Source organism: Chionomys nivalis, chromosome 1 (assembly GCF_950005125.1).
Source record: "Chionomys nivalis chromosome 1, mChiNiv1.1, whole genome shotgun sequence".
NCBI classification, from domain to species: domain Eukaryota; kingdom Metazoa; phylum Chordata; class Mammalia; order Rodentia; family Cricetidae; genus Chionomys; species Chionomys nivalis.
The window spans coordinates 137,265,261-137,287,059 of record NC_080086.1 but is presented as its reverse complement, the minus strand read 5'-3'; the positions used below and the strand labels follow the sequence as shown (position 1 = coordinate 137,287,059).

At 43.1% G+C, this 21,799-nt stretch overlaps 1 protein-coding gene across 1 annotated transcript in view; it reads right to left on the bottom strand.

Annotated features, from left to right (window-relative positions):
- The window catches only part of Asxl2 (ASXL transcriptional regulator 2), an 82,033-nt gene extending 62,141 nt beyond the window's left edge, over positions 1–19,892 (bottom strand). The window contains exons 1-2 of the mRNA XM_057770508.1: positions 19,724–19,892; positions 3,240–3,322 (exon numbers count right to left, since the gene is read on the bottom strand). Coding sequence (XP_057626491.1) covers positions 3,240–3,322; positions 19,724–19,780 — 140 coding nt within the window. The 5' untranslated portion in view covers positions 19,781–19,892. The remainder of the gene's footprint in view (positions 1–3,239; positions 3,323–19,723) is intronic.
- Between the last annotated feature and the right edge of the window lie 1,907 nt (positions 19,893–21,799).

The following is a 21,799-nucleotide window of genomic DNA, read 5'->3' as shown; positions in this document are numbered from 1 at the left end:
GATGCCTTGTATTCAAGCCCCAGTGCCACAAAAATCAGTAAATCTGAAGTAAAATCTTGAAGAAAATTAAAATCTAGGGGGGCTGCAAGGTCCTGGCTGGCGGAAAGATATCTACAACACCTCCCCTACCCCCGTGCAGTTCTGCTCAAATGGAGGCTAGCCAGGCGCCAGGCAGGTGAACCCCATAATGATGAGCAAATATGTGGTGGAAAAATGGGAAAGAATGATTCATGTGCTGTGAAAAAAAAGGCATACAGGAATAAATGAAGGTGGTGAGGAGTAGGCTGGTGCTGGATGCCTGCTTGCCACCTGGGGCTATGGTGAAGGCAGGGAGGCACAGGCTTATGGGGGATATGTTGCCATACAGAGCTAGGGTGATATCCAGACCGGGATGTGGCCTAGGGCCATGTCTAGTTCCATATCTAGGTCCATGGCCCTACTCAAGCCAGGGTCTGTGTTGATGTCTACGGCTCATGTTGCCATCAAGGGCCATATTGATTCCAGTGGCCTGGACCACCACTGGGGGCCATGTTGGTATCCAGGGGCCATACTGTCACTGGGGCCATGTCAATCTGGGTAGCCTTCACAGCTACCTGGAGATATGGTGACCACCAGACCCAGGCTGCTGTTGAGGACCATGTCTGGGCCTGTGGTCCTACTGCAGCTGAGATCTGTGTTGAATTCCGTGGCCCATGTTGCCACCAAAAGTCACATGGAAACTGGGCTCTAGGGACCATGCTGCTGCCAGTCATTCTAATCTGAGTGGCCAGTGCTTCCACCTGGAACCAGGATGTCAATCAGGCTGCTGCCTAGGGCCATGTTTGGGTCAGTGGTCCAGATGCCCCTGGAGTCTATGTTGAAGTCTTTGGGCCACTACTCCCCACACAGAAGCTTGGGATCTAGGTCAAAGCCCATGGACGTGGAGTCTGGGGGTCATACCCAGGACCATGGTGTCATCCAGTTCCAGGCTGTTCCCAAGGGCCATACCTGAATCTGTGGTACTGTGGCAGTCAGAGTCTAGATTGACATTATGTGGCTCCTATTGCCACTGAGGATCATGAGGATGCCCACGGCTGATGTGGAAAGTCCTTATGTATATGTGTTGTTTTTATTGGTTAATGAATAAAGCTGTCTCGCCAGTGGTTAAGCAGAATAGAGCATGGCAAGAATTCCGAGCAGAGGAGGAAAGAAGGCGGAGTCAGAGAGAGGCCATGTAGCCACCGAAGGAGAAAGACACACTGTAGTGGCATTTCAACTCTATTTTAATAAATAAAGACTGTCTGAAGATCTGAGAGTAAAACAGTCCCACTAGTCAGTCTTACAAACCAGATTATGGTAACAAACACCTTTAATCCCAGCCCTAGAGAGTCTCCCAGTTCCCCTCTACATGTTGCCCCAGTGTTTCCCCAGGAGGCCACCCAAGAGTTCTGGCAGCCATCAAACATGGGCATCTTTTAATTTTGTCTGACTGGAATTACTACATCAGTGAAGAGGTTGGTCGTTTAAGAAAAATACTTAACAGGTGGCACACTCGGAAGGTGGCAGGGGACAAGGTGGCAGGGGGCGGCAAGTGGATCTCTCTCAGTTCAAGGCCAGCCTGGTCTACAGAGGGAGTTCCAGAAGAAGCTCAAAAGCTATACAGAGAAAACCTACCTCGGGGTAGGGTCGGAGGTGACAGGACACACACCACAAGCTTTGTATGTTATTTTGGTTTGGTGTTGTGAGACAGGATATGGTAGTTTAAGGAATGGTCCCTATAGCTTCGTATACTTAAATGCTTGGTTCCCAACTGTTGGGACTATATGGGAAGGTTTAGAAGGTGTGGCCGTCTTGAAGGATGTGTGTCACTGGCTTTGAGGTCTCAAAAACCCACATAATTCCCCAGTTTAGCTCACTGTGCCACATACTTGTAAATCAATGTAAGCTCTCAACCCCAACTGAAAGATTTCCCTTTTTTTTTTTTTTTTGTTGTTGTTGCTGTTGTTGTTTTTCAAGACAGGGTTTCTCTGTGTTGTTTTGGAGCCTGTCCTGGAAACTAGCTCTTGTATACTAGGCTGGCCTCTGCCTCTCGAGTGCTGGGATTAAAGGCCTGCGCCACCAATGCCCAGTTGAAAGCTTTCATTTATAAAATGCGTTGGTCATAATGTTATCACAGCAACAAAGTAACTAATACACAGAGTTTGCTGGGTAACACTGCCAGTCTGCTATTCAACAAGTAGCTGAGGCTGGCCAAGCACTTGTCTCAGCTTCCTGAACACTAAGATTACAAATGTGCCCCACCATACCTAACATCTTTTGGTCTATTTTTGTTTCAAATGTCTTATGTTAATGAAATATTCCCAATGTAGATGGCTAATTTGTCTCAATATTCACAACGAATCTGAAATTTTAACATTTCTTAATGACAGTCTTAATTATGCAATGACTATTATATGCTAACAAGACTCTTAGAAATCAAAGGGCAGTATCTTTGACCCTATTAACACATTAAACATTTATTGATTTTTAAACGTGTGTGTGTGTGAGAGAGAGAGAGAGAGAGAGAGAGACAGAGAGAGACAGAGAGAGACAGAGAGAGAGAGAGGAAGGAGAGAGGAGAGACCAAAGAACAATTTTCAGAAGTCATCTCCTTTCTTCCACTGTTGAGTTCTGGAGACTGAACTTGGGTCATCGAACTGGCAAGAGCTTTAACTCCTTGAGACATCTTATCAGTCCTATTTATTTGGTTTTTTGTTTGTTTGTTTGTTTGGGGGAGAGGTCTTGCTATGTTATCCAAGCTGGTCTAGATCTCAGGCTCAAGTGATCTTCCAACCTTAGCCTCTGACAAGCATCTTGGACTATAGGCATTATGTCATGATGCCCAGCATCTTGACACACAAACATCTTTTCCATTTCTTTAATAAATCTTATTTCTTCTTACACTGCCTACTTCTGAAGCTGCCATGTAGTAATTTTTACCCAATTACTGAGCTCAGCATATACAAAGTGACAGGTGATGACTCCAGGTTTTCCTAAGAATCAAAGTTCATGTGCTCTGAAAGACAGCTAGTTACTTTCTCATAAGGATTTACTTTACTTATTTTTAGTTTTATAAATGCTATGACTTAAAAACCCCAAGGACTGACAGCTGAAAAAACTGGAAGTTCATAAAGTATAGCATACTGACCAATGAATGCTTTAAACAAAGAACACTAATAAATATAAGCATAATTATTACTAGTAGTATTTTAATAACTCACCTGATTTCCTTTAACCCTTCTCTCTGGATAACTTGAAGAATTTCTTTATGACTCATAGGTGTATTAGGGTATTTTTCTAAGACCTGAGAAACAAGGAAATAATATAATGAATTTTTATTTTAAGTTCTCATTCTTATAATTGTCTGTTATTATAACTATGTCAATAACTAGATCTAAAACATACATATCTAGAGACTTCACCCAGAACTCTTCCATAAATCACAACAGTAAGTTAAATTCTGAAGCAGAAATGGATCAAAAAGACTAAAATTAATGTTTTAATTAATGAATATGAAATTGCTTACTTTTAGTCTCCACTCCCATATCATATCCCTACCTGTGGCCCTAACACACTGTATAGTGGCACACGCCAAACTCAGAAGGCAGAAGCAGGTGGATTTCTTAAAGTTCAGAGGCCAGCCTGGTCTACAGAGTGAGTTCCAAGACGGCCAGCACTACTGTGTTTCGAAAAACCTTAAAAGAAAAAAATTACCTATTTTTACATTTCTATCAAAAACTACTACTATATAAACACACAATAAATTCTTAAATAAATGAACATTTATTTATAACTATATTAAAACTGTATCTGCTTTCTGACTATAAATATAATATGACCTCACACCATGACCTCATACCCCCACCATCATGTTCCCCACCATAATGAACTATACCCTCAAACTCTAAGTTAAATCCATGCTTCCTTTTTTTACCCCTGAGACAGGGTTTCTCTGTGTAATAGACTTCGCTGTCCTGGAACTCACTTTGTAGACCAGGCTGGCCTCTGAACTTAAAGAAATCCACATGGCAGCAGCTATAGACCAAGATCACACTTTGAACTAGTTACTGACTGACTTAAACACAAAATAGTGCAGAAAACTGCAAAAGTTATAAAAAGATTGGGAGTTATAGCTAATGCCAGGCACGGTAGCACATTCCTTTAATCCCAACACTGGAGGTAGTGGTAAGTAGAACTCTGTGAGTTCAAGGCCATCCAAGGCTATAATAAGACTTGTCTGAGGTGCAAGGGGTGAGAGGGTGTCGCCTGGAGAGATGGCTCAGAGATTAAGAGCATAGGCTGCTCTTCCAGAGTTCAATTCCCAGCAACCACATGGTGGTGGCTCACTACCACCTGTAATGAGATCTGGGCCCTCTCCGGCCTACAGAGATACATGGCAGGAAACTGTATATATAAAAAAAATAAATAAAAATAAAGACTTTTGTCTCAAAAGCAAAAAATATCCCCATAGGATTTAAACAAGCATTTGATGTTTTGTTTCAGTTTGGTTGGAGGACAGATTCTCTAGCCCAGGTTGCCCACAAGAAAGCCCTTGAACTTCTGATCCTCCTACCTCCACCTCCCCAGTGCTAGGATTTCAGATACTTTACATCCTCTGGTTTATGCTGGAGATGGATTCGAGGACTATGTAGCATTCTATTCAACGAGATATCCTGGGCTGTGTGATCCTAACAGCATCAAAATGTCAAATACATCATCTGAAATCACTCAACAGAACTCACAAAAGAAACTACATACAACAGACCCAAAATAGCAAATGTAACATTCTGAGACGCAAGCAACTATGCTTCAAGGAATGGTGATGTGTGTCTTTAAGTCCAGCACTGAGAATGCTAGAGCAAGATTGCCCCTTCTCACCAATAATCCTTGCCACATCCTATTTCTGATGTAAGCTTCAAAAATTTTACCAGTACTACTCAGATGAAATAAACAAATAGCATGCTTTTCTTGGGCTATTAGCCTTTTGTTTTTTTCTGCAGTTTCACTATAAATAACTAATATCTACTAATTAAACAAAAACACACAGAAATAGAAAATAATCATAAATTTCAAAACTCATGATAAGCCGGGCGGTGGTGGCGCACGCCTTTAATCCCAGCATTCGGGAGGCAGAGGCAGGCGGATCTCTGTGAGTTCGAGACCAGCCTGCTCTACAAGAGCTAGTTCCAGGACAGGCTCCAAAACCAGAGAAACCCTGTCTCGAAAAACCAAAAAAAAAAAAAAAAAAAAAAAAACTCATGATTAAAAAAAAAATCGCTGCTCTGTTCAGAAATTATACTATACTACAAGAACAAATAAGAGTGAAATATCCTGAGTAAAACACGTATGTTTACATGCAACAGTACTTTGGTTAAACTGGCCAAAATGGTATGTGACTGTTCCTGCACTGTAGAGAGTTAGGCAGCAGTACCAAGAGTTAGTAAGTAGCCAGCCTAGACTAAAATATGTAGAGTTTGCCTCCCCCTCAAAGTGGTTCATGTCCATAAGTATAGCACTTAGGAGAGACATGAATACTGCAGAAAATTCAACGTCAATCTGGGCTACATAATGAATTCCATGTCAGCTGGGCAACAAAACAAAACAAAAACAGGACCTGGGATGCTGAGACGGATGAGCAGGTTAAGAGCACTTGCTGCCAAGCCTAATGACCTGAGTTCAATCCCCAAGACCCACATGGAGAGTTAATTTTCTGAGCTATATGCACATAACCTCACAAATAAATACTAAAAACAAAAAAAGGACAGTTTCTCCTTTTGAAAACAATTTTTGTTTACAATTAATTATCTTTCTCGGGAAGAGGATTTAAGATAGGATTTCTATGTGTAACAGTCCTGGCTCTCCTAGAACTCACTTTGTAGACCAGGCTAGACTCAAACTCACAGAAATCCTGCCTCTGCCTTCTGAATGCTGAGATTAAAGATGTGCACCACCACTGCCTAGCTTATAATTAATTATCTTAATTCCCCTAAAAAATATGAAAATGAGAAATATATATATACATACACTAGAAAAACCTAAGAAGAAAAATCAAAATATTTCCGAGTAAAAAGACTAAACAAGCCGGGCGGTGGTGGCGCACGCCTTTAATCCCAGCACTCGGGAGGCAGAGGCAGGCGGATCTCTGTGAGTTCGGGGCCAGCCTGGTCTACAAAGGGAGTTCCAGGACAGGCTCCAAAGCTACAGAGAAACCCTGTCTCGGAAAAAAAAAAAAAAAAAAAAAAAAAAAGACTAAACAATTACATTCTTTATTTTTAACTTCAGCAAGTGTAGATTTATTATGGAAAAGTGAGGAAAGCTTATGAAGGTGGGAAGGATCCCAAAGGAGGCATGCTATATTATATTATCACAAGCTGTGTATAGGCTACTAGTTTTCCAAAACAGCTACCTTATTCTAACCACAGGAGGGCAGTGTCTTGTCTGTCTCTCTGTCTCTCTCTCACATACACACACACACACAAATTCTACTGGAACTGTTCAAACTACAAAATACAATTTACAAACTACTTTTTTTTTTTTTTTTTTTTTTTTTGGTTTTTCGAGACAGGGTTTCTCTGTAGCTTTGGAGCCTGTCCTGGAACTAGCTCTGTAGAACAGGCTGGTCTTGAACTCACAGAGATCCGCCTGCCTCAGCCTCCCGAGTGCTGGGATTAAAGGCGTGCGCCACCATCGCCCGGCTTACAAACTACTCAAGACAATAATTAAACATGGGGGAAAGAAAGGTTAAAAACAACAGTATAGGGTTAGAGAGATGCCTCAGGAGTTGAGGGCACTGCCTCATCTCCAAAGGTCTGGAGTTCAACTCCCAAGACCCACATGGTGGCTCACAACCATCTTAAGTCTTCCTAGAACATCAAAATAAACAGGGAATTGGAGTCAATGAACTACTTTTGCCAATGACAGAAATAACTTTCCAAACCAAGACAAAAGGAAATCTTAGCCATTCCAAATTTTGATCCCAACATGAAAGTCAGATAGTTTTAACAATTGCTTCATCATTCAAACTGAGGAACAAAATGAGGTCGAGACGCTGCTTTCCCGCTATGAGTTTCATAAAACACTGTGAGAACGCAGAAACTGAACTTTACACAGGAACACCATCCTGGTGGGAGGGAGGAGGAATGGCAGAAGGAGAAAGAAAGGAATGTAGGCACTTCAAAATGAAAACAGAACTAGCTGGGTGGTGGTGGTGGTGGTGCACACCTTTAATCCCAGCACTCAGAAGGCAGAGGCTGATCTCTAGGAGTTCCAGGGCAGCCTGGTCTGCAGAGCTGCCAGAATTACAGAGAAACCCTGCATCAAGAAAGAGAGGGAGGGAGGGAAGGAGGGAGGGAGGGAGGGAGTTCAGGTGGAGGGGTTTATTGGGCAAAAGTGAATGGGAAAGGGGGGAGGGAAGAGGGGAGACAGGCCTCTGGGGAGAGAAAAGAGAGAAAAGAGGGAGAGAGTCCAGCATTCGGGAAACAAGAGGCAGGTGGATCTCTGTGAGTTGGAGGCCAGCCTAGTCTACAAAAGCTAGTTTCTAGGACAAGCTCCAAAGCTACACAGAAACCCGGTCTCAAAAATAAATAAAAAATGAAAGCAAAAAAGAGGGAGAGGCAGAGAGATAGAGGCAGAGAGAGAAAGAGGGAGGGGTGGGAGTGGGCAGGGCCCTTTTAAAAGGGAAGATAGTGAATATGCACAGGTGGTGCTCGGTGGCTACGGCTGAGGACTTTTACCCCAAGGTCAGGTCAGTTCACAGGCCTGAATATGAACACAAAACACTCTTCTGGAGGACTCTAGAGCATTTCCCACCACAACAGGCAGTTCACAACTACTTACGTGTATCTCCAACTCCAAGGGGATACAAGAACTCTGACCTCTGCAGGCACAGGCACATGCATCACGCAAGGGTGTGCACATGCACATATACACATACATGCTTAAAAAAATTTTTTTTTTTTTGGTTTTTCGAGACAAGGTTTCTCTGTGGTTTTGGAGCTTGTCCTGGAACTAGCTCTTGTAGACCAGGCTGGTCTCGAACTCACAGAGATCCGCCTGCCTCTGCCTCCCGAGTGCTGGGATTAAAGGCGTGTGCCACCACCGCCCGACCCATGCTTAAAATTTTTAAAAATAAAGTTATTCCTTCCTGGGCAGTGGTGATCATACCATTAATTCTAGCATTTAGGAGGCATAGGCAGGCAGATCTCTGGAGTTCAAGGCCAGCATGGCCTAAGAGCGATTTCCAAGACAGCAAGAACTACACGGAAAAATAATCTTAAAAAAAATTAAAAAATAGGGGCTGGAGAGATGGCTCAGAGGTTAAGAGCACTGACTGCTCTTCCAGAGGTCCTGAGTTCAATTCCCAGCAACCACATGGTGGCTCACAACCATCTGTAATGGGGTCTGGTGCCCTCTTCTGGCCTTCGGGCATACACACAGACAGAATATTGTATACACAATAAATAAATAAATAAATATTTAAAAAAATTTAAAAAATAAAGTTATTCTTATATATAATACTGCAGAAAAGGAAAAAGAACAGAGCAAGGAAATAACTATATTATTCTTATTTTGTCCTGCTTCCAAAATGACCATTGGCTGGTATATGGAAACTTGGATTTGGAGAGCAATGCTCTGTACAAAACATGGGATTGCTGGAACATCTGCTTTCCTTCTAGAAATTGGGAATCATGATATGCGCTGTTGTTCAATAAAAACTCCTTGGTTCTGTTTCATGGTAGACAACGTTTACTCCTAGTCTTAATTCATTTCTGGAGAAAACACTGGAAACCTTCCTCCACATTTTACTCTACTCACTTCAATTTGAGTTTTCTGTGTAAATACACATTTATGTATGTGTACCTGTGGGTGGAAGCCAAAGGTCAACCTCAAGTATATTTACTTCCCTTAGTGGCCTCCCTCTTCCTTTTTGAGACATTCTCTCACTTAGGCCTGGCTCACTTGTTGCCCAGTGAATTCTAGGGATCTGCCTGTTTTCCTTCCCAAGCCTAGGATTAAAAGTATACACTACCATTCCTGGCTTTTTATGTGAATGCCAAGGACCCAAACTCAGGTGCTCATGCTTGTGTGTACTTGTCTTTTTTTCCCTCCTTTAAAAAAAGATCTCAATCCAAATCCTGCCTCCATATCCCCTAAGTACTGCGATCACAGGCCCATGTACCTGTCTGTTTCTACCATCCCCAGTTTTGAACTCAATCGTTTGCCATAATAAACGACAACTATTAGTATGACTAACAGCTGAGTCCCACGTGTCTTCTTACAGAATTACCAAACCTGGAAGTGGTATCAAGAATCGCTCCCACAAAAAGGAACTAAGAGTCTGTTGCTAGCAAACACTACTCTAAAAGAATAGCTAAAAGTTTTCAAGGCAAAAAAGATATACTATCAGAATCTGAACAATAAATAATAAAACAAGTCTTCTTGTGATCTACTCCAACACTCAGAAGGCAGAGGTGGAAGGATCAGAAGTTCAAGGTCATTCTTTGTTTTGTGTGTGTCCGGCAGTGAATGTTGGTAAAAGCTCAGAAACACTTTAAGAATGAACTCAGCCTTTCGCAGCTAGCTGCAGAGGAGTCCAGCCTCAATGGACTGAAGCGCTTTCCCTTCACCACGGCATATTTATCTTTCTCCAAACAAAACCCATGGAAACCACAGGAGAGAACCAACTCAAAAAAGTTGTCTTCTGCGTACACACCCCAAATAAAGGTCAGCTATCCTCTGACCTTCACTTTGTACACACACCAAACACAAATTAAAAATATTTGTACAGGCCAGGTGGTAGCTGCACATGCCTTTAATCCAAACACATGGAAGGCTGGTGGAAGGCTTAGAAGCAGAGTTCAAGGCCAGCCTGGTCTACAAAGCAGTTACAGAGAAACCTTGTCTTAAAAACACAAAAGAGAAATAGGACACAAAAGAAAAATCTCCATGAACCTGTTCAAAAGGTAAAATAGAGAAACAGCTCTGTAAATCTGTAATATAACAAATTACCTTCATATATTAAAGGCTCAAAAACTGACAAGAAGGAAGGAAATCCCAACAGTGGAGAAGTACATGTCTTTAAAAAGACAGACCAGGGGGCTGGAGAGATGGCTCAGAGGTTAAGAGCATTGTCTGCTCTTCCAAAGGTCCTGAGTTCAATTCCCAGCAACCACATGGTGGCTCACAACCATCTGTAATGGGGTCTGGTGCCCTCTTCTGGCCTGCAGGCATACACACAGACAGAATATTGTATACATAATAAATAAATAAATATTAAATATTAAAAAAAAAAAAAAGACAGACCAGGCCGGGCGGTGGTGGCGCACGCCTTTAATCCCAGCACTCGGGAGGCAGAGGCAGGCGGATCTCTGTGAGTTCGAGACCAGCCTGGTCTACAAGAGCTAGTTCCAGGACAGGCTCCAAAACCACAGAGAAACCCTGTCTCGAAAAACAAAAACAAAAATAAAAGACAGACCAGGAAATAGGGACTGGGGAGAGAACTCAGTGTTTAAGAATATTTTGTTCTTCCAGGACCCAAGTTGGGTCCCAGCACCCAATCTAGGCAGCTCTCTGCTCTAACTCCAGCCACACTGTAGACACATTCACAGCATACAGAAGGGAAACCCACATCAAAACACCTTCTCCTCTTCTGGACTCTGCAGGTACCTGCACACACATGGCAGACACACAGAGAGACAAGCACATACATATAAATAAAAATAAAATTTTAAAGATCAGGAAATAAGATGGAGAAAAAGAAAAAAGATATGAACAGCCAAGTTTAGAGGCAAAAATTACAAATAGTCAAATATACTGGAGTACATCTGCAATCCCGGTTACTCAGGAGACTGATGCGGGACCAGCCTGGGCTACACAGTATGTTCAAGTCCAGTCTGGGCAACTGTCTCAGAACTTAAAATGAGGGTCGGGGGCACCACACTATGGATGCACATAGACATGGATGTAGCACCTGACTAGCAAACACAAGGCCCTAAATTCAATCCCCAGTATTGAAGGTAAGGGGGTAGAATAATAGTCAATAAACAGGAAAAATTACTTTAACTCTGTACTATCCAGTAATACCCACTAGTCACATACTGGTGGGTTTTTGTTTGGTTTGGTTTGATTTGGTTTTTCAAGACAGAGTTTCTCTGTAGCTTTGGAGCCTGTCCTGGACCTAAGCTCTTGTAAACGAGGCTGGCCTCAAACTCAGACATCTGCCTGCCTCTGCCTCCTTGAGTGCTGGGATTAAATGGCCGCCAACACCCAGTCTAATTATTAATAGTAATTAAGATTAAATAAACTGGGCAGTGGTGGCTCACACCTTTAATCCCAGCACTTGGGGGGCAGAAACAGGTAGCTCTCTGTGAGTTCAAGGCCAGCCTGGTCTACAGAGCTTCAAGTTCCAGGACAGGTTCTAATGCTAGAGAAACCCTGTATTGAAAAACAAAACAAAATAAAAAAAATTTAATTAAATATTAAATATAGTTCTTAATCACAGTAGCCATTTTAGGTACTCAATAGCCATGGAATATTTTTAGCACATGACAACACAGACACCATTATAATTCTGACATAAAGTATCGCCCCAAAAGATTCAAGTGTTGTCTTGGTTCCTAATGAGTCAGTATTCAGGTGTGGGGAGGTTCAGGTTAGTGAAATGGATCATGAAGGCATGACTTCAAAGGGTAAATTCATTGATGGATCTGTAATCTGATAGCTTTATTGTAAGACAGCAGGAATGTTGAAGAGGTAAGGTCTGGTTACAGAGTTTCTCTGTGTAGCCAGGCTGGCCTCTGCTTCCCAAGAGCTGGGATTAAACGCATGTGCCACCACCGCCCCTGCAAGGTAGGGCCTGGTTTTAAGAAGTATGTCTTGCCAGGTGGTGGTGGTGCATGCCTTTAATCTCAGCACTTGGAAGGCAGAGGCAGGACAATCTCAGTGAGTTTGAGGCCAGCCTGGTCTACAAAGCAAGTTCCAGGACAGCCAGGGCTGTTACACAGAGAAACCCTGTCTCGTATAAAAAAATTAAAATAAATTTAAAAAAAAAGAAGTATATCTTAAGCCAGGAGTGTTAGCACGTGCCTTTGATCCCCAGCACTTGGAAAGCAGAGGCAGGAAGATCCCTGAGTTCATGTTCAAAGCCGGTCTGGTCTGCAGAGCAAGTTCCAGGACAGCCAGTGTTATGTAGAGACCCAGTCTCTATTAGATTAGATGGACAAGCTGGGCAGTGGTGGCGCACGCCTTTAATCCCAGCACTCGGGAGGCAGAGGCAGGCGGATCGCTGTGAGTTCGAGACCAGGCTGGTCTACAAGAGCTAGTTCCAGGACAGGCTCCAAAACCACAGAGAAACCCTGTCTCGAAAAAACAAAACAAAAAAAAAGATTAGATGGACGAATAGACAGACAGATCAATCTTAGCCAGGTATTGGTGGCCCGTGCCTGGCACACAGAGTACATTCCAGGACAGTCAGTCAGATCTACAAGGAAACCACCTTGAAAAACAAAACAACACAGTAGGTCCTTGGGCACAGGGCACTTGCACTACCTTGTCCCAGTTTGTTTCTTTGTGTTTGTGTACTGGCGTGCCACCATGTCCAACCCTGCCACCATGAGACTTTGTCTAAACAGGAAGATGGCAGCTATTTAGTTATTGACATGAGACGATATCCATGACATTCATGAAGCAAATTAGAACTTTATGTAATATACACCTCTGTCTGCTTGCATATTTAGCAAAATGTCAAGCATAGAAGTAGCATTTTTAAAAATATTTATTTTATGAGTTTTTTTTTTTGTTTTTTTTTTTTTTTTTTTTTTGGTTTTTCGAGACAGGGTTTCTCTGTGGTTTTGGAGCCTGTCCTGGAACTAGCTCTTGTAGACCAGGCTGGTCTCGAACTCACAGAAATCCGCCTGCCTCTGCCTCCCCATTGCTGGGATTAAAGGCGTGCACCACCACCGGTCGGCCTATTTTATGAGTGTTTTACCTGCACGTACCTGTGTACCTCCTATGTGTTTGGTGCCCAAGAGTCAGCAGAAAGCATTGGATCCTAGAACTGGAGTTACAGATGGTTATGAACCACCATGTGGATGCTGGGAATTGAACCTAGCTAGCTAGGTCCTCTGCAAGAAAAACAAGCGCTCTTACACTGAGCCATCCCTCCAGCTCCAAACAAAGCATTTTTGGTAATTCTGTATGCACACTTTTCAATAGACTAGACTCAACTGAAATTAACTACTTACTTCTGTTTTTATTTTTAAATAATGAGGTTTTTTTTTTTGGTTTTTCGAGACAGTTAAATAATGAGTTTATATAAATTTTATAGAATTGGTTTTTGTTTCATTTCTGAAGGAGTTTCATGTAGCCCAGGATGTCCTCAAACTTTACATAGCTGAAGCTAGCCTTGAATTTCTGATCCTGCTGAGTTGAGCACTTGGGCTATAGGACATGAGGGACCACAGGGGCTTCTATATTTGATTTAAAGAATGTAATACTACGAGACCAGCCTGGTCTACAAGAGCTAGTTCCAGGACAGGCTCCAAAAAAACCACAGAGAAACCCTGTCTCGAAAAACCAAAAAAAAAAAAAAAAAGAATGTAATACTATTTAAATCAAATGAAAAAAAATTTTTAAATTTAGTACATTCAGTAACCTGGGACAATATGAGAAACAATGAATCACACTGAACCAAAAAGAAGAAAATATATAATACCAGAAACTTTATAGAATGATGAAATATACCACGTAGAAAGAATATGAAAGTGGAACTCTTGTAAAATAACAAAGGCAGGTTTTTGTACTAATAATTTTAATTTTTCAAGACAGGGTTTCTGTTGTAGCCTTGGCTGTCCTGGAACTCCCGCTGTAGACCAGGCTGGACTCTTAACTCACAGAGATCTGCCTGCCTCTGCCTCCTGAACTCTGGGATTAAAGGTGTGCACCACCCAACACTACCCGGCTATGCATTGATCAATTTCATCTTTTATGTGCACTGGTATTTTGCCACGGGTGTCAGGTCCCTGAGTTACAGTTATAAGCTACACGTGGGTACTGAGAATTGAACCCAGGTCCTCTGGAAGAGCAATCAGCACTGAGCCATCTTTCCAGTCCACACTGATCAATTTCTATAGTCACATTTTCACCTCTTGCCAAACAGTTTTTTATTTTCTTTAAAAAGGTATAGACAGAGCCGGGCGGTGGTGGCGCACGCTTTTAATCCCAGCACTCGGGAGGTAGAGGCAGGCGGATCTCTGTGAGTTCGAGACCAGCCTGGTCTACAAGAGCTAGTTCCAGGACAGGCTCCAAAACCACAGAGAAACCCTGTCTCGAAAAACCAAAAAAAAAAAAAAAAAAAAAAAAAAAAGGTATAGACAGTCGGGCGGTGATGGCGCACGCCTTTAATCCCAGCACTCGGGAGGTAAAGGCAGGCAGATCTCTGTGAGTTCGAGGCCAGCCTGGTCTAGAAGAGCTAGTTCCAGGACAGGAACCAAAAGCTATGGAGAAACCCTGTCTCGAAAATCAAAAAAAAAAAAAAAAAAAAAAAAAAAAGAAAGAAAAAAAAAAGAAAAGAAAGTATAGACAAGGTCTCACTATGTAATCCGGGCTGGCCTCAAACTTTGAGACCCTTCTACCTGAGCTTCCAAATACAGAATTTTAGGTATGTCGTACAAAACCCTCGTTCTAGACAATATGTGCATTTAGCAAAATCCAGGTGTGGGAACTGCATACCTATTAATCTCAGAACTTGGTAATTATAGGTTACTTGGAATTTGAGGTCAACCTGGGATACATGAAACCCTGTATTAAAATGAAAACAAAAACAGAATGTCATTTCACTGATAACAAAATTTCTTCTTAAAAGCAGATAAAATCAGTGGTTGAAAAAGCAGTTTGCAGCTGGGCAGTGGTGGCCCATGTATTTAAACCCAGCACTTCAGAGGCAGAGGCAGGAGGATCTCTATGAGTTTGAAGTCAGCCTAGTTCGCATAGTAAACTCAACGACAGCTAGGGCTACACAGAGAAAACATCTCCCAAAAAAAAAAAAAAAAAAAAAATAGCAAGAGGGGCCCAGAGGTGGCAGCACAGGCCTTTAATCCTAGCACTCAGGAAGCAAATGTAGGAGGACCTCTATGAGTTCAAGGTCAACCTGGTCTAGAGAGCTAGAGTTCCAAGACAGCCTGTTACAGAGAGAAACACTGTCTTAAAAAAAAAAAAAAAAAAAAAAAAAAAAAAAAAACAAGGAAAAGAAAAAAAAGCAAAGGGGGTTGGAGAGATGGCTCAGTGGTTAAGGGCACCGGTTTCTTTCCCAGAAGAGCCAGGTTCAATTCCCAGCACCCACATGGCAGCTCACAGCTATCTGTAACTCCAGTTCCAGGGTACCCCACATCCTCATGCAGGCGAAACACGAATGCACAGAAATAAATAGTAAAAAGGAAAAAAAACAACAACAAAGGCAGTAGGCAGTTCTGCAAATCTGAGATTTTTCTCTCCAAGTGGTGGTGGGGGCAGTGCACGCCTTTAATACCAGCACTTGGAAGATGATAGAGGCAGGCGGATCTCTGTGAGTTCCAAGTCATCAGGTCTACAGAGCAAGTTCCAGGACAGGCTCCAAAGCTACACAGAGAAACCTTGTCTTGAAAAGATCCCCTCCCAAAAAAAATATATAAAGGAAAAGTTGAGGTTTTTCTCAGTTCTTCATAATCTAGGAGATACAGCAGTAGCTCCTTTTGTAGAAAATACTATTTTTTTGTAGAAAATACTTTCTTTTGGGGGGCAAGGGTGGCTACCTACCCATGCTGGCCTTGATAACAAAATATCAAGTTATTGGGGCTGGAGAGATGGCTCAGAGGTTAAGAGCACTGCCTGCTCTTCCAAAGGTCCTGAGTTCAATTCCCAACAACAACATGGTGGCTCACAACCATCAGTAATGGGGTCTGGTGTCTTCTTCTGGCCTGCAGGCATACACACAGACAGAATATTGTATACTAAATAAATAAATAAATATCAAGTTATTTCTGCCTCCGTCTCTAACATGCTGGATTATAACCCTGCCAACATGGCCCTCTAGAAATTTTTAACTTAAATATTCAAAGTATATTTTTATTTTTAGCCTTTAACAAGGTAGGAGTATGTAGACTTTCAAGAGAAATATAAAACAGAACAGAGGAATGGGAAAATGGCTCAATGGCAAACAGCACTTACAGCACAAGCACAAGGCCCAGAAATCATGGTGTGTAGGCTATGAAGATCATCCAGTGAATAAAGGCGCTGTTCCAGAAGACCAAGGTTCAGTTCCCAACACCCACATGGCAGGCAGCTCACAACCATCTGTAACTGCAGTCCCAAGACCAGACTTCTAACCCCAGGTATTCACGTGGTGCACAGACATGCAAAACACACATATACATAAAATACAGTTTTAAAAACTTTAAGACCAGGTATGCAAAGTGACCCATCTTATAATATTAGTGCTTAGGAAGCAGAAATAGGGGAGCCCTGGGCAAGCTGGCCAGCTATACATGTAGACCAAATGCTGGGCGGTGATGGTGCACATCTTTAATCCCAGCACTCGAAAAGGCAGGGGCAGGCGGATCTCTGAGAGTGAGTTCGAGGTCAGCCTGGTCTACAAGACCTACTTCCAGGACAGGCTCCAAAGCAACACAGAAATCCTGTCTCAAAAAGAAAAAAAAAAGAAAACAAAACATGTAGACCAACTGGCAAGTTTCCATTTAGTGAGAGACCTTGCCTCAGTAACTATGGAGAGTAACTGAGAAAAGCACCTGATTTCATCCTCTGGCCTCCACATGCACACCTACACACATACATAGATATCCCTCTCCCAAAAAAGCAGAAAAGTGAAATAAATTAATTTTTTAATGAGGAGGCAATATGTAAAGGTGTTTTCCTACACAAGTGCTCTTAAACACTGAGCCATCTTCCCAATCTATTTTCTATCTTTTCAACACTATTTTCAAATAGGTATCCGGGGCACAAAATAAGCAAATGTTCTAATTTATTACTTCAAGAAATGAGAAAAAAAAAAAAAGAAGTGAGAAAGATGCAAAACTCTTCTTCCGAACTGTCACAATCTCTAATCATTAAACTATTTAACCCCAAAAAATCATAACTCATAAGTTACTGTAGAGACTGAATCAAACATGGTAGTTAATTTGCCTATAATCCCAGCCCTGAGGAGGCTGAAGCAAGATATCACCTCAAGTTTAAGGTATGTCTGGACTGTACAATGACTCTTAATTAGGCTGGGCTTCAGAAGAGAGTTCGTCTCAAAAAAATAAGAAAACACAGAGACTGCTGAGATGGAATCTTACGACTTCCAATGTTGAAGCACCTGGGTTACAAAGTGAAACCTGGTCTCAAAAAACTAAAACCTAATAAATAAGTAAAATTAATTTACATAATCAATTTTGGGACCTACACGCTTATAACTAAAATAGCACCTTCTCTTTTATTAACAGGAAGCAGTCATGAGGCGCCCCTGAAGTAAAAAGTAAAACTTCTGAGGAGAAACTCCTCACATACAAAAAAAAACATTGCTACAGTTGTCTTTTAGAGGAATGCATCCACATAGTCACAAGGACATATACTAGGTGGGCTGAGGGTATAGCTCAACTGTTAGAGCATTTGCCTAGTATACATGATGCCCTGGGTTCTATCCTCAGCATCTCATTAAAGTGGGCATGGTGGTGTGTGCCTAATAAATCCAGCATTGATGAGGGAAAGGAAAGAAGCAATCATTTATGTTCTATCCCAAAAATAAGTAAATATATATATATATATATATATATATGAAAAACATTCAGCAAAAAAATACACATGGTTTAAAAAACAAAATACAGACTGAATTAATAACTGATTTCAGATTTGGGGAAACAAAAAGGACTAGGCAGTAAAAGAATAAACTGACTGAATTCTTATTTTCTTTTTGATAGAGTTTTCTAAATTTCTCCATGATGAACATTACTTTTGAATTCTGAAAGTCTCATTTAAAAATATAAATCAGCGGGGCGATGGTGGCGCACGCCTTTAATCCCAGCACTCGGGAGGCAGAGGCAGGCGGATCTCTGTGAGTTCGAGACCAGCCTGGTCTACAGAGCTAGTTCCAGGACAGGCTCCAAAGCCACAGAGAAACCCTGTCTCGAAAAACCAAAAAAAAAAAAATAAATAAAAAAACATAAAAATAAAAATAAAAATATAAATCAGGGCTCCAAAACCACAGAGAAACCCTGTCTCGAAAAACCAAAAAAAGAAAAAAAAAAAAAAAAAAAAAAAAAAAATATATATATATATATATATATATATATATATATATATATATAAAAATCAGGAGCCGGGCAGTGGTAGTACAAGCTTGTAATCCCAGCATCTGGGAGGCTGACTCGGGGGAATCTCTGAGTTCCAGGCCAGCCTGGTCTGTCTTCTAGAGGAAATGGTGGTCTACAGTCACAGTGAGTTCAAGGACTGCCAGAAATACAGAAACCCTGTCTCAGAAAACCAGAAAATAAATTAATAAATAAACCAAGACCAGCGAGGTTACTCAGTGAGTAAAAGCGCTGACCACCAAGCCTGCCATGACCTGCCTTTGATCCCGAGAACCTACACCAACTCCTACAAGTGTGCTCTCAGCTGACTGTGCTCTGTGGACATTTGCACATGCCCCACCCCCTAACACACACACACACACACACACACACACACTTAAGGAGAAAATACACCTTAAATCTATAAGGCTCATTTATTAGAACCCACTATGCTCTCTATTTATAAAAGAGGTTGAAATGCTATATAATATTTAATGTCCTGTTATTTTTGTTACACTCTTCAATGATGGAATTTCAGTTTCTCCTTCAAGTTCCGTTTCTTCGTAAATACACGTTTTAAACTTTTTTTCACAACAAGACTTCTCACGAATGTTCATTCTTAAACGACTTCTAAAGTCCGTAAAAACAAAATTGCGCGGGGCAGGGGGGTTGCCCCCAACTAGTTTCGTCGGTCCACCTTCATTTAATTTAAGCTTAAGAAAAGTGAAGGACGGGTAAACTACACGTCCCACCATGCATTGCTGCCTTATTCAGAGTAGGTCTCTACGGAAACAGAAAAAAAAAATTCTCCAAGTCCCACCTGTTACTTCGTTTCTAAACACCTCTTGCACTTTCAGCTCGGACGGCAAACACAAAAGCCTCGTGACCTCCCGTTGGCTCCCCGAGCCAGATAAGCAGGGGGCCCCGGGTCTGATGGCACGACCGCTCCGGCGGGGGGAACGCCACCGAGCTCCAACGCTCCCCTCTCCTTTCCGGGGCTGGATGCACGCACAAGCCTCCTCCTGTCTGCATCCAATCGGGGCTCTCCAAGGCGCACAAGGGAGAAGAACCGGTTACTGGGCAAGCACAACACACGGTGCCGAAACAAGGGCTAGCAGTGTGGGGGCGACAGCGACCTGACCACCGACTGGCAACCTCGGAACACCGAGGGGTCCGGTCGCAGCCCCCGTGAGAAGCGGCAGCCGCGCGACCGGCGCCTCGGTATCCTTGGGGCTCGCCAACGCGACCCTAACCGCCGCCCTCTGCGCGCGCTTTCGTGCCCCTCTGCCCGGTCGCGGGGCCAAGTGACCTCCCTTTCCCTGCGACGAGCAGCCGGCGAGAAAAAGAACTCCCGCCGGCCTTCCCCTCCGCTCCCTCCTCCTCCTCACCGTCTTGGCGGCCTCCGCCCAGGTCCTGCCCTTCTTCCTACGGCCCTTTTCCCTCATGTCGGGTCTTGAACTGACTCGGAGGCTTCCGTGCCCCGGCTCCGGCTGCCTTCCCTTGCCTGCTGCGCCCTGCACTGCTTTTCCCGCGGTGCCGGGAAAAGGTGGGAGAAAGGGAAAGTCGGACCGGAGAAGCAACTCAGCCGAGGAGCGGCAGCGGAGGCGCGCAGTGGGGCGGGGGGGGGGGCGTCTATGGGGCGGCCGGTCCTGCTGCTGTTGCCACTGCTAACGCCGCTGCCATATTGGGTTCTTACTGTACAGGCAGCCGCTGTGGTCATGTGACCGCTCCCGCGCGGCCGTCACTACTGTACGCAGCCCGCCGCGCGAACGAGCGCGCACTGGCGCGCGCCCCCGGCGCAAGAGCCGGCTGTCTGGAGAGCTTTGCCCCGCCTCTGCACTTCCGGTCTCCGGCCCTTCTCGGGCGCATGCGCGTGACGGGGCGCGCCTCCCAGAGTCTGTGGCTGGGTTTCTGGCGGTGCCAACCCACCGCGAAGATCTGCCGGCGGAAACGGAAGCCTCTCCTTCCTGGGAAGGCTGTTTGAGTGGTTGTGGACCGCGTGTGTGCGAGGGACGGCTCTGCAGACTTAAAGAGCCCACCGATAGTTACAGGCATGCACCATCGTGCCCTAAGTTACTTTTTACAAAGCTTATCTTTTTAAAGATTTACAGCAAGCTGTCTTCGTCTATTACTAATCTCAGTTTAATAGATGAGATAGGTTAAATTGATTTACCAAACTCGCGTATAGGATGTGGAGAAGCCAAAAAAACAGGTTATTTTAGCTCACAAGCCTTGCCTCTCAAACTTCCCGTAGCTTTTTCCATGGGATTAGTCTCATCAAAGATGTCTTACCTCAGGAAACTCAGCCATGGCACGGTGCCTGTATGTATCAGGCATCCGCTAAATATTTGTTGAATGATTCAGCTGTGGTTCGTCAAGAACTGTTCATTATTCGTGTCAGTAACACCCTCTTGAAAAATCCAGAACGTGGCGTTTTACCCCAGGTGTTTTTTTTTGTTTAGCTGGATGGTTGATTGATTTTGGGTTTTGGTTTTGTTTTGTTTTTTGTTATTGTGGAGCAAGTTCCCAGGTCATTGGGGGATGTATGAGACCCCGTGTCAAAAAAGAACCAACAAAAAGCGTGTATGTAATTGTTATGACCAGATCACTGACTCCCCCCAAAAAAACACTGCAAAGTCCGCACTTATGTAAAAGCAAAGAACCTTTATTCAAGTTTAAGCTTGGACTCTCCGTAAGTCCAATGCAGTGTTTGAGAGCAGAGTCCCAAGCACACGTGAGGTAGGGTTTTTTATCATAGCAGAGGTTGGCGATTTCCAGGGTTCAAGATCCTGATTGGGGGCTGGAGAGATGGCTCAGTGGTTAAGAGCATTGCCTGCTCTTCTAAAGGTCCTGAGTTCAAATCCCAGCAACCACATGGTGGCTCACAACCATCTGTAATGAGGTCTGGTGACCCCTTCTGGTCTGAAGGCATACACGTAGACAGAATATTGTATACATAATAAATAAAATGAATATTTAAAAAAATAAATAAAATTTACTGTTTCATTAAAATAAATAAATAAAAAATAAAAAAGACCCTGATTGGCTGACATTTGTCCAGGGGTCTTGGCAGAAGGGGAATAGGTAGATCCTAGACCCAAGGACATCTGATGATCTTATCTAATGGTTGGACTACCAGTGGTGTCAGCTTCTGGCTTTTCCTGGAACCCAGTGCTGCCTGCCGTGGTAGCTGTGTGGCCTGGGCTCCATCATGTGCTGTGCAGTCAGGCTGCCCTTGGTCCCACAGTGAGAAATGTAAATTCCTATTTGGCTTTTGTAACTCTGACGGCCGTGGATCTTTGAGTGTAGACTAAGACTGGCCTGGAGCTCACAGAGATCACCTGCCTCTCTGCCTCCTGCGTGTTGGAATTAAGAAGTGCATGCATCATCACACACAGCCTACAGGTTGGGTTTTTTTGTTATTGTTGTTTTTTTGTTAGTTTGTTTGGTTTTTTTTGGTTTTT